Source organism: Myxine glutinosa, chromosome 4 (assembly GCF_964187855.1).
Source record: "Myxine glutinosa chromosome 4, kmMyxGlut1.1, whole genome shotgun sequence".
NCBI classification, from domain to species: domain Eukaryota; kingdom Metazoa; phylum Chordata; class Myxini; order Myxiniformes; family Myxinidae; genus Myxine; species Myxine glutinosa.
This window is the reverse complement of record NC_136264.1, coordinates 97,685,646-97,702,942: the sequence shown is the minus strand read 5'-3', so window position 1 is coordinate 97,702,942 and position 17,297 is coordinate 97,685,646. Positions and strand designations below refer to the sequence as shown.

Below are 17,297 nucleotides of genomic sequence, written 5' to 3'. Positions count from 1 at the left end.
ACATATCGTATTTTTAAAGAGAATCACTGTGGGAATGCAGAAAACTGTTAGCAAAGTTTGAAATCACAACCATATAACCACCTTTAGGTGTTGAAATCACAACCATGATAAACTTTATCTGAAGCATTGCTATGAAAGAGTGTGTTTTCAAATTTGTCCCCTCTTACTTGTTCGTGTCAGTGTTTCCTCCCATCTTGTGTCTCTCTTCCTTTTCTGGGTGTTTATTCCCTTCCTTTTTGTGCCCAATTGTTCCCCCACTACCCAACTGTCAGTTCATCCTTACTCTTCCATGAGCCTCGCTCTTGATGTGCATGGTGGTGATGAACTATCCAGTACAATTAAAAGTATTATTGATCTGGTACAGCAAATAAGAGGAAATGGTTATACCTTCTCCCATTACTTACAAAAAGGATGCTGAAGGGAATTTGGGTTTTCGACATGAATACGTCATACCTGTTCGTTTAAACTCTTCACTCGATGCAGGGATATCAGTGGCTCAAGGAAAAGGTGCTCATTGAGGAGGGAAAGAGGCAGCAGGGACGTCTCAAGGAACCACAAAGCATCACTGAAAGGCTGGAGTGCACAATGTGATGATGGGCCTTGGGCATGATGTCAGAGACTCAACTTTTTACCATAGTAAAGCGATGTTCTCATTTTATGGATGTCATGCAGAGCCATCATTACATTGTGCGACAATTACACGAAGTCAAAAGTCTCAACTGATGCTCAATGTCTGGTTCTATTTGCATGGTGCCTGCTCAATGTCTGGTTCTATTGGCATGGTGCCTGCTCAATGTCTGGTTCTATTGGCATGGTGCCTGCTCAATGTCTGGTTCTATTAGCATGGTGCCTGCTCAATGTCTGGTTCTATTAGCATGGTGCCTGCTCAATGTCTGGTTCTATTAGCATGGTGCCTTCACAATGAAGGTGTGAGTTCGGTGCTCCTGAGGGCTACCAAGGTGGAGCAACTCATCGAGAACCTCGGAGCTATACAGGTAGCGTATCAACCAAATATTATGGTCCTGAGACGTATTGTTTTCATTCTGCTTGTTCAATTTGTAAATTTAAAGATGTAAATTTCAATTTCCTGTTCAATTCTCTCAACATTTTCCCCAATATATCGAAATGCACAATTATTTAAATTTCTTCCAGGAAGTTAACTTGAAAATTGTTGATTGACCTACACAGGTGCTTCCTAAGTTGACAGCTGCGCTGGTGGCGGAGATGGACAACATTCTTGGAAACAAGCCAGCCGGACGGAAGGAATGCCGTCCTTAGGAAAGTTTTTCTCGACTTTGTCTCCTGAAACATTGGCTCCACATCACCCTTTCTCTCAGGCTTGGGTACCCAAGTTGGCCAAATGTATTATGTTCAGCCAATGGGAAAGGCAAGGAAATTTAGCAATAGCTAAAAAAATGGAAGTGTACAAGAATGAACATCAAGTCAAGGTCAAGGGTGACCTACAGTGGTCCCGGAATATTTACAAATGAACATATTTTCCAGGAAAACTTACCATGGAGGTACCTTTTATCTGTAGTACTTTTTCTACAGTTTCCTGGCATTACCTGGCTCCAGTTATACACAAGGAAAAAAATAACAACAAAAAGAGTATGAACTTCCTTTCAAAGCGATAATGGAATAATTACTTTTCCTCATTCGCTGGCGAACCATTCCGACAATACGTTGTAATTGGTCATCGAGGAATATATGTGACGTTAGCATGATTTGCATGTCATGCTGAGCTACTACTTCTGAAGCGGTCAAGCGGGAGCCAATAAGCCCAGAGGTGTTTGGCTCAGTGGTATACTTGTCACTGATTGGCTAGAATGGAGTTGCAGAATTAAAATCACTTGCAAAGTTGATCATACATTTGTTACACACCACCAAAGCCAGCGAATTTGTTTTTACGAGTGAGCTTCGGTCTTGAGGTGAAAACGAGGTGTTTCAAAGCATTAAAATGCTCTGTGGAAGACTTTCGTGACGTATTTAATTGGAATCAATAATCCTACTTTTTAAAGCCTTACTGACCTTAATAAAGAAATGCCCATGGATTATATAGCTTGTGCAGTTCTTTCATTAGGACAAATACTCAATAAGATGATTTCAATAAGGCAAATGCCCAAAAAATGTATCAATAAGTAAGTCGGTCGGTGTAATGGGGATTTCAATTCTGATTTGCCTAAATATAACACCTCGGCTCAGCCAATCATAGTGTATCCCCACCATACTGTGCATTTATTTATCTTTGTACTTCACACGGATATGTTTCATCTATATAGTGAAGTAGCCAGATTTGTCAGTCTGTCCGTCTGCCATGGCCTTTTCCATGCACGTGTTACGTTTAGCTCCCGGTTAGGCCTCTACGGACATGCACGTCATCCCGGCATCCAGCACTCAACCCGTCCCATTGCTTTGTTGATGGCAGTTGAACAACATAACCCATAGATGTGACTCTACCTGATATCCATAGGAGACGGGCTGAATGCCAGACACCAGCTCGCCTTCTGTATGACGGATTTAGTAAGACGGTGTTATGTCTGGGACATTATTACGGTGTTACGTCGAGCGTTAGGTTTGGCTCGGCCTTTACTGCAGTGACTAAAATTCAGCGGACATTCATGACTCAATAAGAATTCAGCGATGTATAATTTCAGAAACCACTTCTGATAACTGCTAGCAAGCCACAACCTATTAGTCTACGTTTCTTAATAATATCGTTTTCATAATATTGTTTTTTTGATGAATTAGTTTGCGTATTACTAAAATTAACACTGGGTTGTTGGCAATAAACCAAATGTTTATGGAATACTTTTTTTTGCAAATATTGACTGTCAATGAACTAAAATATCACATTGGTTGGGGACATGTATTGCAAAGCAATTCTCCCTCTTGGTATCTCTGGGTTTTATGGACTAAATCAATTTATCAACTTTCAAGCAAGCAACAACCTCAATAATCTTTCACGGTTTGCTTCCTATCTTGACGAACTTTTGAAAGACCCCTAAAAGGCACGGATGAGGGCCAATGCGGAGAAGCGTGGCATGCTTGGATTCAAGGTGAACAAATACATTGTGACGCGTCTTTGTTACACCTGTACTACAAAAGGTAGAGGTACAAGCTCATCAAGGAGCCTTAGAGAATTACAAAAAATCTTTGTAAATAATGCAGAACTTATGATATCAAGTTATTTTGTGGATACTTGTTAAAACAAGTGGTCTCCAGAAGAAAAAAAATCATTCCAATTCATTTAAATTCGTTTTAAAACCTTCAGATGTGAAAAAACTTAAAATGTGAAAAACCCGCTTTAGAACGTTGAAACAAACTGATTTGTCCACTGTGACAGAAACTTGCACAAATAAAATTTCTGAGGCTTCACTGGAGGCTCATGCATTTTTCCATTTCATGGTTCTTTCTGAGATGAAAGCCTCTCATCGGAGCTCTTGCGTCGAAGTAATTGCGAACGCGAATGATTTCTGGTCGATAAAGCCTCACTCAACCTCTCTATTTGTGAATGGTCAGAAGCTAAATGATGGCTGAATTTGTCTGCTAGCATCACTTGGGGTTACAATTGCGTGAGACCCATGAGAATGTGCTTCCAGCCCACGAGTCCTCGAAAAATGAAAAAAGTTCACCTGAGTCTCATGGGGTAAACCATGAGATTCGACGTGCGTGAAAGTCCATTGATCCGAACAAGGTTTATTGGGTATTTGAATCTTTGTATGGATAGTTCAGATCAATGCAGAGCATGACTAAGCTGTGCAAATCGCATTTTCTTTTTCTTTTTTTTGTTTCGAAAATTTCAGAGATTGTGAGAAATTTATAGTCTGGCGGAATGGTGCATAAAATCAACCGAATAGCGCTTTTTGTGTTAAATGCATATAACTTGGCATGTGATAGAGCAAAATCTGAGAATTAATTTTGGATCTGGGGCTACTTGAAAAAAATCAAAGATGGCCGCCATTTTCAAGATGGCCGCTACATAGTGAAAATGATAATTTTAACAGATATGAGTTGTTTTGTTGTCATTTTTATATTTCTGACTTGTGTCCACAATGTATGATGAATTACATAAACAAAACTAAAATACTGAGGTTTTAAAATTTATAATACCTGTTTAGCAGAAATTTGATGCCTTATTTGCATATTTTTGTTTGAATACCAGTATCTTTTTTCATACCTCACTGGTATTTGTCTATTATTAAACAAACACGTGGATATTCTGTTTGCAAATAATTTATAGTTATTATTCCTTTATCTCTTTACAGTACTCAAGTGTGTCTTCATGGTTACTACATGTTATTTAATAATTTTTGAAGTAGCTTATGAAGGACCTCCATAAGTCGAAGTAGAAAAGTCCAACTATTCCATGACACTCTTTCACAGTCAGCACCGCACTTGTATAATGCAGTATGCAGTATACCGTAAATTACTTTTCACATATTTCCAGTGTCTTCTGCAGCCTCTGTCTGGAGTACACGAACATCTGATCAGCTGTCGATCGGACTTTTATGCCTCAGAAATACTTGTCCAGAGAGGGACCCCATGTTCTTGTTGGTGACCCTTTCAATCCCAAATCACTGGGACCTCGAGGTTTTAGAGTTGCTGTTATGTCCCCAAACGTATCCAGCCTGGTATGCCACTCTCTTTGTGTGTTGGATAAGAACTGCTGACATTGGAGGTAATGCCTCCATGGATCTGGCTTTCTTGGTGAACCGTTCTTCATGTGCCTTTTTGATACAGGTACTTGCATGATCATACATGAGAACAACAAAGCGTTCAAACACATGGGATTTATCAGCCAAGACTTGTGCCTCCAGTTCCTCACGAAGTGCCACAAATGCTGTTGTGACTTTGTCATACATCTTCCATGTCTCCCTTGCACTATTCGTCCCTCTGCCAACAAAGAAAGATGTTTGGTCACATCTTATCAAGGCGTAGAATAATGGTCGTGCTTTGGATTTCTCAGGGTCGAAAGACGTTTCTATTTCATGCACAGCTATGTACCTGAAGTGCTTTCCCATGCTGAATGTTAGCCAAAACTCTGTTGTTGGAACATAGCTATGGCTAGGGCAACTATATCTGTGTCCACCATCCTCATCAAGATTCTAGTATGTCCTTCCCTGACGCAATCAGCGGCATGAATTACCAATCTATTATCTGCCTCTTCATGCGTGCATGGGGATAGGAGTCCAGATTACATTCACGTGTGGCTAGCTACTTAGTATGAAGTTCCCATAGCCATGTACAACTTCTTTATTCTTGCTCTCTATTGTGATGGACTGTTAGGCAAGGTACAGGAGCAGTTTGGTCTATTTATTGTCTGAAGAAAAAGCTACAATAATTATTCCTAGTTTCTCGGAAGCTTTGTTGTTGCCTCGACACAGCGCATGACACATTTGTTTAATTTACACTTTGGTGCTGCTTTCAGGCTGTCTTTGATGTATTCATCCCACACAATATTTCTTCTGTTGACATTTTGCAACCTGGTTCCCAAAACCTTCATGAACATGGTCTGGGCAGACTCACAAAATGTTTTGGCAACACCTGCTTTGAACATGTTTATGATCGCTGCACCGTCTGTAATTGTGGCCTCAACATCAGGTGAGTTTTTTGGCTTCGGACCCAGCTTTTCCAGACATGAAACCAAACTTTATTTGGCACCTGATCTAAGTGTCCCAAATTGTGAAAGTGCTGGTGCGTATGACTGATTCTTATGACAAAATAACTCATCGAGATCACACCCATGTACCTGGCAAGAGATACCTACAGATGAGAGAAGAGAGAACAATTCTTCCCTGGATTAATCAATCTGTTGCTTCTCCTTTTTTGCAACTCTCGGTGGAAGACAACTAATCAATGGAAACTTGTTTCTCTTTAAGGGGACAAAGAGTGTTTCGGTTCTCTTGACTATTCTGCTTTCCACAAAGTCATCAAACTGTTCTTACTCTTTCAATGTTTCTATGTTGCTGCCACCTCTTCATCTGCAATGTCTCTGGTAACAGGTACAATTAAGTCCATGCTTTATTTCAAGAAAAGGTCTCCCATTCTATCTATCACAATAAAAAGTGATGTTATAATGTCGCTGAACGTACCATAAGCAGATTTGGTTTGTTCGTGAAGCTGGATACTCGAACTCCTGTTTCTAGTAAGTTGAATTCTACTTCTGTTGTAGCTGTCGTCCATACACTGTCTTCTATCGAGTCACTGATAGTCTTTCATACTGTAATCTCGATATGGAGTCCTCCAAACAACAACAACAACAACAATAGTAGGGTCAATATACGAAAAAAACTCACCTAACCCCACAAAAATTGATACAAAAGGTTTTTCAATGGATTCTGGTACCATTGGGCATGCTAAATAACATACTAAAAACCTAGTAACATCTGACTTCCGGAAAGGGGTCATTTTCAAGATGGCGTCCAAGATGGCCGCCGGGAGCTTAAATGGCCATATCTCAATTACTAGTACCCGACTGCAAAGCCGCAATGAGCCGGCGAAGCCAAAGCCTCTTGCCACAATTTACCCATCACTATGGCATCAGTAGGTTAGGTAGTTGGTAGTAGGTAGGTGTAGTAGGTGTAGTAGGTACCATTTGCATTCTGGATGAGATTAAAATTGATAAAATTTACTTCTTGATTAATTCGGTGAATTCCATCTCAACTTCTGATATTTCCGGCCGTGAAAAACTATCCCCGACGGCCGCGAGATTTCTAAAAAATAATTCTTCGTCAATTTTAGATTATTTGACGCCGTTTTCACCCTCCGAAACACGTAATAAGCTTTAAAAAAATATTTTTCAAATGCTCGAATCTCAATGGTGATGTTTGGTGACGATTTTCGTTGAAGATAACGAGGTTGGTCTTAACGTATTTTAATTACAAATTAGAGGTGCATTAGATTGTGAATCAAAGAAAGACGGGTGAAACAAACTCCTATTGAACTTTTTCGCAATTGTTTCATGCAAACTTCCGCATCCGGTCGATGGCGGCCTCCATTGCGTGATTTGGTTTTAGAAATATTTTTTGAAATGCTCGAATCTCATTGGTTCCGGTGTTTGGTGACGCTTTTCGTTGAAGATAACCAGGCCCGTGCGGGCCGAGGTTGGTCTTAAAGTATTTTAATTATAAATTAGAGGTGCATAAGATTGTGAATCAAACAAAGACGGGTGAAAGAAACTCCTATTGAACGTTTTTCAATTTGTTATGCATACTTCCGCATCTGCAAGATGGCGGTCTCCATTGCGCTTAGGAATTCTCAAGCTAAGGGATACAGCATAATCTGGTTTTCAACATAAAACGTACGTGTTTATTGACAACACCGGCTGCGCCGGCTACTAGTACCCGACTGCAAAGCCGCAATGAGCCGGCGAAGCCAAAGCCTCTTGCCACTATTTTACCCATCACGATGGCATCAGTAGGTTAGGTAGTTGATAGTAGGTCGGTGTAGGTACCGTACCTGGTAAGACTTGGTAAAAGAGAAGAGCAGACAGTCCTCCCCAATACCTACATACAATAAATGTCACAAGAAGCTTAAGGAAGTAACGATACGATGTGCTAGCTTGGGGCCTATTTTAGGAAATTTTAACTGGGCTTAACATACGTTTTCACAGTATGTGTGTAGTCTTCCAACTTCAGTCTGTCAGGGCTGGTTCTCTCCGGGCACAGCGGCTTCCTCAACCAGAAGAAGTTAGCTTGCAGTAAGATCAGTGCCGACAGATCAGACGATTGTGCCGTTTCAACGGCAATGTGTGACTGTCATTAATCAAACCGAGCTTTCTTTCTTCATGTAAACCGCTTGTACCGTATTTCTGGCCGTGAAAAACTATCCCTTACGGCCGCGAGATTTCTAAAAAATAATTCTTCGTCAATTTTAGAATATTTGACGCTGTTTTCAGCGTCCGAAACGCGTAATAAGCTTTTGAAAAATATTTTTCAAATGCTCGAATCTCATTGGTTCCGGTGTTTGGTGACGATTTTCGTTGAAGATAACGAGGTTGGTCTTAACGTATTTTAATTACAAATTAGAGGTGCATTAGATTGTGAATCAAAGAACGACGGGTGAAACAAACTCCTATTGAACTTTTTCGCAATTGTTTTATGCAAACTTCCGCATCCGGTCGATGGCAGCCTCCATTGCATGATTTGGTTTTAGAAATATTTTTTCAAATGCTCGAATCTCATTGGTTCCGGTGTTTGGTGACGCTTTTCGTTGAAGATAACCAGGCCCGTGCGGGCCGAGGTTGGTCTTAAAGTATTTTAATTATAAATTAGAGGTGCATAAGATTGTGAATCAAACAAAGACGGGTGAAAGAAACTCCTTTTGAACGTTTTTCAATTTGTTATGCATACTTCCGCATCCGCAAGATGGCGGCCTTCATTGAGCTTCGGAATTCTCAAGCCAAGGCATAATCTGGTTTTCGACATAATACGTACGCGTTTATTGACAACACCGGCTTCGCCGGCTATTATTCAACCTAGAAAGGTGGTTTTGGTGTCTAACCCTAGGTTTTAGGGCCCAAGGAATCCAAATGAATCAATAAAATTACCATCAGTTATTTATTTATTGACAAGTCCAAGATGACATCCCAAGGTGACATCCTGATCCACTAAAATGGCTCTGTCGAATAGTAGTCAACCTAGAGAGATTTTTTCAGTGTGTATACCGAGATTTAAGGCACCCAGGAAATCATCAAAATTACTTAAATAAGCACAAAGTAATCAGGTAATCCAGTAAGCCAGGTTTACCAGCCCATTAGGCATTTGTTGTCTTATACAGTTAGTCGCTATTCATTGTCATCCTCCGATTCCTCTGGAAGAAACTTGTTATGTGGATTGTCACATTCTTCAAGTTGGCACGGTCCACAGGCAGTAGTACATGGTAGTCCATATCGTCTACAAGAGCAGCGGAGTGTCTTGCAGGCAGTGGAGCAGTTACAATGAATGACCTTCAAGAGACTGTCTGGAGCAGCGTTCATTCTTGACATAAGTGGGACAAACTGATTATCCTGCAGGCTCCACCCCCATTTCATGGCATCCATACCCTCTTCTTTTCCCATCCACACCATGATCTGGTAGTACGCTATACGACAGTGAAGTTTGGTAGCAGATTCAGTTGGGGGCAGACGTTCGGGTGTTACAAAAGACGAAGCAGAGACAACCTTCTTGCTGAAGGTGTTATATCGCATTGTTGCAAGGGAATCTTTGCACTTGCCACCAAAGAGGATAGCCATTACTCGGCATCCAAGGTCATCGATCACCTCTGTGGTCTGGTTTGGGATGGTGAATGTGTTGGCACAAGACCGAAGGACAGGGTCTCCTTTTACAAGCTTCTGGAAAGCAGTCTTTTTGCCAACACCAAAAATCCGAGAAGTCGTGTCACAACCAGTCATGGCATGGATGAATATCAACTGAGAACACATGTCATGTCCGAGGATTTCTTTTAGACGGTTGATGTCATACACTTTAAAACTGCCATCAGCTTTGGACTTGTCTATGACTTGTTTATGAGCCTTGCAGCTGTCTCAAGTATTGCTCTCTTCTGCGACTCTTCATCACCTTCTTGGTTTGTGCTGTTGAAGTATGATCTGAGGATGTGTGACGTTTTCTCTCTCATTGTCACTATGTCATCTAAACCTTCTCCTTCTGCAATATATATGCAGTTCCCATACCGTTCCTTCAGCTGTCTTTTTAGGTATTGATTACCATAGGGGAGGGAATCGGCCTTAGACAAATACTCTTTCATTTTACACCTAAGGTCAGAAACAGTCAGCTGTTCTTCATCATTCGCTGCAAGGTATGCACACATCTTTGACATGGCTTGTTCTTGGTCCTCATATTTTGGCCTTCCAGATTTCCTCCGCTTTGGATCAGGATCTGTCTGAAATTGCAGGGGTATATGACGGCCACACCTGAAATGGCTGCTACAATCTTGATGATACACGCAGTCTGCAGCGTGTAGATCCCCATGATCGTATTCAATTCTACCTTTGACCTTGAAAGACCACTCATCTTGCCGGTTATCACAGCATAGCAATATTTTCTTTGCAAAGATATCAGTTTTCACATAACTATAGTCTGCACTTCCTTCCTGAACACTAGTGCCGCAGAAAAGGCAATCAGTTTTGCTATTGAACGGACCTTCAGAAACCCTAGTACTCCTTTTTGTGGTACTGGATTCACCACTCTGTTTCCTCTTTAAATGAAGATCAATTTCAATACTGTTTGTGTACATTTTGCGACAGTTCAAATGCACTTTACAGCCAGCAGTCACAGCAATGGTGTCACCTCTCCGAACACTTGCTTCATTGATCCCATCAGCACCCTTTTGGCGAATCTTGCCTACATCACCTCCATCTTCCAATTTGCCTTGACAAATGGGACAGATCTGGTCACTGCAGGATGCACTCATCTTGTACCTTGAAGAAAAAAAGAAGAAATTAATACACGTATGATTAGTGCCTTTACAAAATCATAACGAAATGCAAATAGCCTCTAGAATGGTCAATATATGGAAAGTAACCACCTAACCCCCCAAAATTAGTACAAAACTCTGACTTCCAAATTCTTTTTGTTTCCTGAAGATGCCACTGACAGTTAACTGAGAGTTAACTGTGACAAAATTTGAATATACAACACATGGAATTTTCCACACCCTTGAATATACTCAAATTGCCAAAAAGCCACCCTTGTGGGTGGCACACTGGCACAGTCCTACTACCCTGGACACATGGAGTGCCCCCCCCCCCCCCCCCCCAGGCTATAGCTGGGAAAAGTTGTGTACATTTCTTTTGGAAATGTCTAAAAAATATGGATTTTGTTTATGCATAAATGTACCAAATAATATACTTATTCCTTTTGAGATGAAAATAAATTGTTTGTCAGATTTTTCAGTCCCCCCACACATTACACTCTTATCTCCAATCTGAAACACACACTTGGTTCATTAGCTGGTGAGTCGGAGGATGACGATGAATAGCGACTAACTGTATAAGACAACAAATACCTAATGGGCTGGTAAACCTGGCTTACTGGATTACCTGATTACTTTGTGCTTATTTAAGTAATTTTGATGATTTCCTGGGTGCCTTAAACCTAGGTATACACACTGAAAAAATCTCTCTAGGTTGACTACTATTCGACAGAGCCATTTTAGTGGATCAGGATGTCACCTTGGGATGCCATCTTGGACTTGTCAATAAATAATTAACTGATGGTAATTTTATTGATTCAATTGAATTCCTTGGGCCCTAAAACCTAGGATTAGACACCAAAACCAACTTTGTAGGTTGAATAATAATTGAGATATGGCCATTTTAAGCTCCGGGCGGCCATCTTGGATGCCATCTTGAAAATGACCCCTTTCCGGAGGTCAGATGTTACTAGATTTTTAGTATGTTATTTAGCATGCCCAATGGTACCAGAATCCATTGAAAAACCTTTTGTATCAATTTCTTTGGGGTTCAACCATATATTGACCCCTCTACAACAGGCATTTAAGGCCATTTTCCCTGCTAGAGCAGGGGTTAGCCTTGCGGTCCCCATGACAATCTTCTCCATTTTGCCCTATTTTCTGCATCTCCCCTTGTTAACCCCCTTGCCCGCATTTCTTCTTCCACCATCTTTAGCCAAGTCTTTTTCAGTCTTCCCCATCCTCTACTTCCTTCTACATTCATTTCCATCACTCTTCTCAACCAGTCACTTTCATCCTTCCTCAACACATGACCAAACCATCTCAACCTGTTCCTCTTCACATAATCAATCACAGGCTCTATTCCCATCATCTTTTGCAATTCATCATTTGTCTTCCTCTCTCTCAACGATACTCCGCACATCCACCAAACCATTCACATTTCCACCCCTTCCAGCCTTCGTTGCTGCTCTACGTTCATTACTCATGTCTCGCTCCCATAAATCATAACACTTCTCACACATGCAGCATACACCTTTCCCTTCAGCTTCAACGACACTACCCTCCTCGTCAGCACGCCACTCAGTTCCCGAAACTTCTTCCATGCACATCTCACTCCAGCAACCGTTGCCGAGTCTGATCCACCTTCTCCATTCAGCATGTCTCCGAGGTAGCAAAATGTTTTCACACCTTCCAGCTTCACGCCGTCTCCAAGATCCAACTCAACATTTCCTCCATCTGCAGCTCCCTCTGTGCACACCTTACATTTGAATGTAGCTGCCACACTGGTTAATGACCCTCTCAGACCACTACATTTTTGATGAACCCACTCATCTTTATTATTATCTTTATCCTTAATTCATATTTATTTGAATTATGGAGTCCTCCAAAGATGATCACAAATTTATACTCTTTGCAAATTAAATTGTATCATCTTTTGCAGAATTCACAGAGGTTAGTCAAAGGAAATAACAAGAGTTTAACCTGTGTTGAGAGAAATTCACATTTTGTCATATGATATTCATGGCCAGTCTTACCATTGCAGGGGATTTTGATGATAAAATGGAATGTTATTTATATCATAAAAAAGTGTCATCAATAACTCCGAAGAATCAAGTTGTTGATCATATCTTTTACATGTCAACAAACATGCCTAATTATATAAAGTTGGTTTGTTTAATTGGTTATTTTGATATTACAAAATGTCCCCAATTGCATAATTGTGTGTAATATGTGTAAATAAGCAAATATAATGAAAAACTGCAAGCTGCATTGTCAATATAATGTCACTATATCAGAAATTTAAACCAATGGCTGCCATCTTGGAAATGGCTGCCATTTTGAATTTTTTTGAGTGGCCCCATGTCCAAAATTAATCAGTATGCGGTGGTCAACCACTGTGTCAAATTTGCTACTTTAAAAAACCCCACAACGGTTTTACCTATTCTGCCGGACTATTATGCCTCTGTGGCCACAGAGAGGAATTTTCCACAGTTGCTGCCGATTGGTCCATAGTTTATTGTCACCCAGGAATCCAACTGCGGAACCTCCAAATGATAGGGTTTTGACCACATGAGTAAAAGTTTATACTGGACTACCAAAAGCCTTCCGTGCTTATAGAAGGAGGTGATTTGGTTTTTATAAATTTAAAAGTTCTAAGTTTTTTTGTTCAATTTTGTGTATTTAATTCATTAGGAGATTGAAGGCCCTTTAAGAAAATAACAAGGTTGTTGATTGATCATTGTAAGTGACCACATCATGTAACAATGTTGCAACAGGTAATGTGAGTCTGTGTTTTCACTAAATGATGAATGACAATCAGAAATGTAGTCAGACAAAGCCATAAGTTGTCAGGTACTTGTAAAGTATGATAATAAACCCTGACAACTGTGAATAGCAGTATCAGACAGAGAGCACCTCACCGCTGCTTGGGCAATTTCGACCAAAATCTATTATCTGAGAAAAGAAGTATCAACTGATAATTTCTGATCAGTGTTGTTTTACCTGTATTATTTATTTTATTTTCAGGCACATGGGGGAATTATTGTAGTTCTTCTGTTAGAAAATATGTTTGGGAGTTTTGTTTGTCGTTGTTTGTTTGTTTTTGGATAAAATGACTCCATGGACATAGTTTGAGTGGGAGTTTGAGAAAACAAATTACGTAGATTGTACACATGGTTTATACTCTTATTTATGCATTGAAGAGATTGATTGTGAGATTTTGTTGACTCAACATGAGCACTGTATTTTTGCTGCAGCGTACGCGCCGCACAGCCTGTATTAAATAAGTCATTACATACAAAATAAACAGATGAGGCTCCTGAAAAAGGTACTGCACTTGTTTTTATTTCATGTGAAAATATTTTAATTTCTATTTTATGTGAAATTGCTGAAATTCACCCAACTGGCGCCATGAGTGTACCAGAATGGATTTTCATGCACAACGCAAATGCACTGTACAACATGACGAAACCATCACAGGCCTTGTGAAGATAGGCCTCATCGATCGATGCAGCAGTATGTTGTTTATACACTGCCCAAATAATTATGTGGCATTCTTTCAAGCAGAGATTTTACCGTGGAGGTTACGCAGGTCCTAGCTATTATTTCCGACTATTTTTTCTTAATCAGTATTTATAAAACCCATGTCATTATAAAGGTATTTGTTGACGAATTCTGGGAATATCGCGACAATTTGAAAGAAAACACCCGTCGTTATTTATTTGGAAAGATGTGTACACAGCATAAAGTTGTGGCTAAAACTATTGGCACCCTTGCACTTTTTTCAAATAATGCACCATTTCTTCCAGAAAATTGTTGAAATAAAAAAATATTTGGTCTCCACATATGTATTTCTTTGTTTGCAGTGGAACAAAACAAAAAAGCTGAAAAAATTACTAAATCTTAGCTTATTCCGCACAGGAATCCTAAAATGGCCCGGACAATATTATTGCCATCTTTTAGAGGTTGTTAAAAATAATTAGATTTCAAGCAGGTGATTCTCCTTTACTTTGGGATTGAACACACATATGCTGAGTTACAGGTGCCTGCAAAATAAAAATCACTCATTCAACCAGTTTGAATGGAGTAAAGGAGTCATTCTGCTATTTTGTGTCACTGTGTGTACCGCAAAGAGCATGGAGAAAAGAAAGAAAACCAGAGAATTGTCTGAGGAAGTCAGACACAAGATTGTAGCCAAGAAGGGACAATCGCAAGGCTACAAGTCCATCTCCAGAGACCTTTATGTTCCTGTGTCCACCATATGCAATGTTATCAGGAAGTTTAAGGCCCATGGCACTGTAGCCAACCTCGCTGGACGTGGTCGCAAGAGAAAACTTGATCGAAGATTGCAGCGAAGGATTGTTCGAATGCTGGAGGAAGCACCTCGATCAACTGCCAAACATATTCAAGCTGACCTTCAGACACAAGGTACGACAGTTTCAACTCACACTATCCGTCGCCAACTCAATGAAAGGGGTTCTATAGTAGGAGACCCAGGAAGATCCCACTGCTGAGAAAGCCAAACTGGAGTTTGCCAAAACACACCTAAACAAGCCAAAATCCTTCTGGGAGAATATCCTGTGGACAGATGAGACCAAATTAGAGCTTTTTGGTGAAGCACATCATCTCTATGTTTACAGGAAACAAAGTGAAGCCTTCAAAGAAAAGAACACCTTCCCTACAGTTAAACATGGAGGAGGTTCAGTGATGTTTTGGAGTTGCTGTGCTGCCTCTGGCACTGGGTACCTTGAATATGTGCATGGCATCATGAAATCAGGAGATTACCAAGGCATTTTGGAGTGCAATGTTCAACCAACCCAGTGAAAGACATCTGGGTCTCCGTCGAAGGTCATGAGTTTTGCAGCAGGACAATGACCCCCAAACACACTTCAAAAATCACCCAGGAATGGTTCAAGTCAAAACGTTGGACTGTTCTGAAGTGGCCAGAAATGAGTCCAGATCTAAACCCATTGAACACATGTGGGGAGATCTGAAAACAGCAGTTGGGAGAAGGCTCCCTTCAAATCTGGGAGAACTGGAGCAGTTTGCACAAGAAGAGTGGGCAAAACTGCCAGTAGAGAGCTGTCGAAAGCTCATTCATGGCCAGAGGAAGTGCTTGACTGCAGTTATTTTGTCCAAAGGATGTGCTACCAAATATTAAGTCCACGGTGTCAATCATTTTGTCAATGCCATTTCTATTTATTTTCTGATTAAAAGGATATATTTAGTTCTGAATCAAAAACAAAGGTTCTGTAATATTAACAGTGAAATAAAGAATTGTGGAGACCAAATACTTTAGACAATTTCAACTTATTTTTAGAGAAAATTGTGAGTTATTTGAAAAAAAGTGCAAGTGTGCCAATATTTTTGGCCACGACTGTATGCAACACGAAGAAGATAACTGGTCTCGGGCCTCATTGTCACATGACCGCTGCAATTCCATGAGGTTTCCACACTTCTCGTGGGATTGAGAACTAGACATGCGACAGTGACGGGCCATAACACGTATGAGCCATTCCAATCGTGCTTTCTGTGACATCAGTGATGTCATGAAATAGGGGTAGGGGTGGGGGGTGGAGGTGAGGTCGTTAAATATTCCACTGTTTCGATGTGGGAATGCACGTTTGCTTTTAAGAGTGGGGTGAGGAGCGGAGGACAGTATTGAGATTGGAGGGGGGGGGGGGGCGAAGAAAGGACAGAGTTGGGAGGGAGAGGTCGAGGCTTTGCAGTTGTGGTGGTGGGGGGGGTGGTGATTGAGGAGTAATGGTGAAGAGGTGAGAGGGGGGTTGAAGGCTTGGAGTGGGGAGGGTATTGACACCTTATCGTTGAGAGTGGGAGTGTGATGACTTGAGGTTTGGGAGTTGGAGAGTGGGGGGAGGGGGGGTGCGTTGAGGAGTAATGGTGAAGAGGTGAGAGGGGGGTTGAAGGCTAGGAGTGGGGAGGGTATGGACACCTTATGGTTGAGAGTGGGAGTGTGAGGACTTGAGGTTTGGGAGTGGGGGGGTTGGGTGGTGGGGTGGGGAGAGTTGACGACTTGTAGTCACATTTCACATTGCGGACTGGTGGGACGGACTGCCCCAGGACCGCATCAGACGCCTGGTACAGATCATGCGTCGGAGGTGTACAGCCTGCATCACAGCTCAGGGAGGACACACACGATATTGAGGACTGCTGTCATTCTGTCCTTGCCTATTAGGAGTGTTGCGTCCATTCCTCTGTCATTTTGTTTTGACTGTATTCAGGTGCGTGCCTTTGTGTTGCAGTGCTGTGACTTTTGTTGCACCACCCCTTGTGATGTTCATGCTTTTTGCTTCTTTGTGATTGAGGCAACTCTTGCTTATTGACATGTGTTTCGTAAAGATTGCTGAACTTACCTCTGTGTTCAAATATTTTTCATTTTTGCGTGGAGGATTTCAATGAGTGTCCTTCTAAAGATTTGATAAGTTTATTTTGATGTTGAGTTTACATGTGTACATATATATATATATATATATATATATATATATATATATATATATATATATATATATATATATATATATATATATATATATATATATATATATATATATAGTCATCTTCTCTCTCTCGACCTCAGCACCTTTTGTTGCACCATCTGCACCACCACCGCCAGCACCTGATCATGTCGCCACCTGTATCGTCCTGCTGCCAATGCTACTGAGCATGCACTCAGTGCATGCTGCACCGTTCCTAAACCTCCACACAAATAACATCTCATCTCATCATATACAGTCACGTGAAAAATTGAGTATACCCCATGTAAAGTGTTGACTTTTTCAACATATTTCAACATACAGCTATTTGATCTTCATTTCAACAATATTGATAGATAACGGTGATATAATATAACAAATATCATGAGACAT

General features: G+C 40.8%; 1 protein-coding gene across 1 annotated transcript in view; it reads left to right on the top strand.

Annotated features, from left to right (window-relative positions):
• LOC144891628 (voltage-gated potassium channel subunit beta-3-like) overlaps positions 1-1,278 on the top strand; it is a 51,779-nt gene extending 50,501 nt beyond the window's left edge. Inside the window, 3 exon segments of the mRNA XM_078775273.1 lie at positions 484-604; positions 907-995; positions 1,189-1,278. Of these exon segments, the coding sequence (XP_078631399.1) occupies positions 484-604; positions 907-995; positions 1,189-1,278 (300 nt within the window).
• The last annotated feature ends 16,019 nt before the right edge of the window (positions 1,279-17,297 follow it).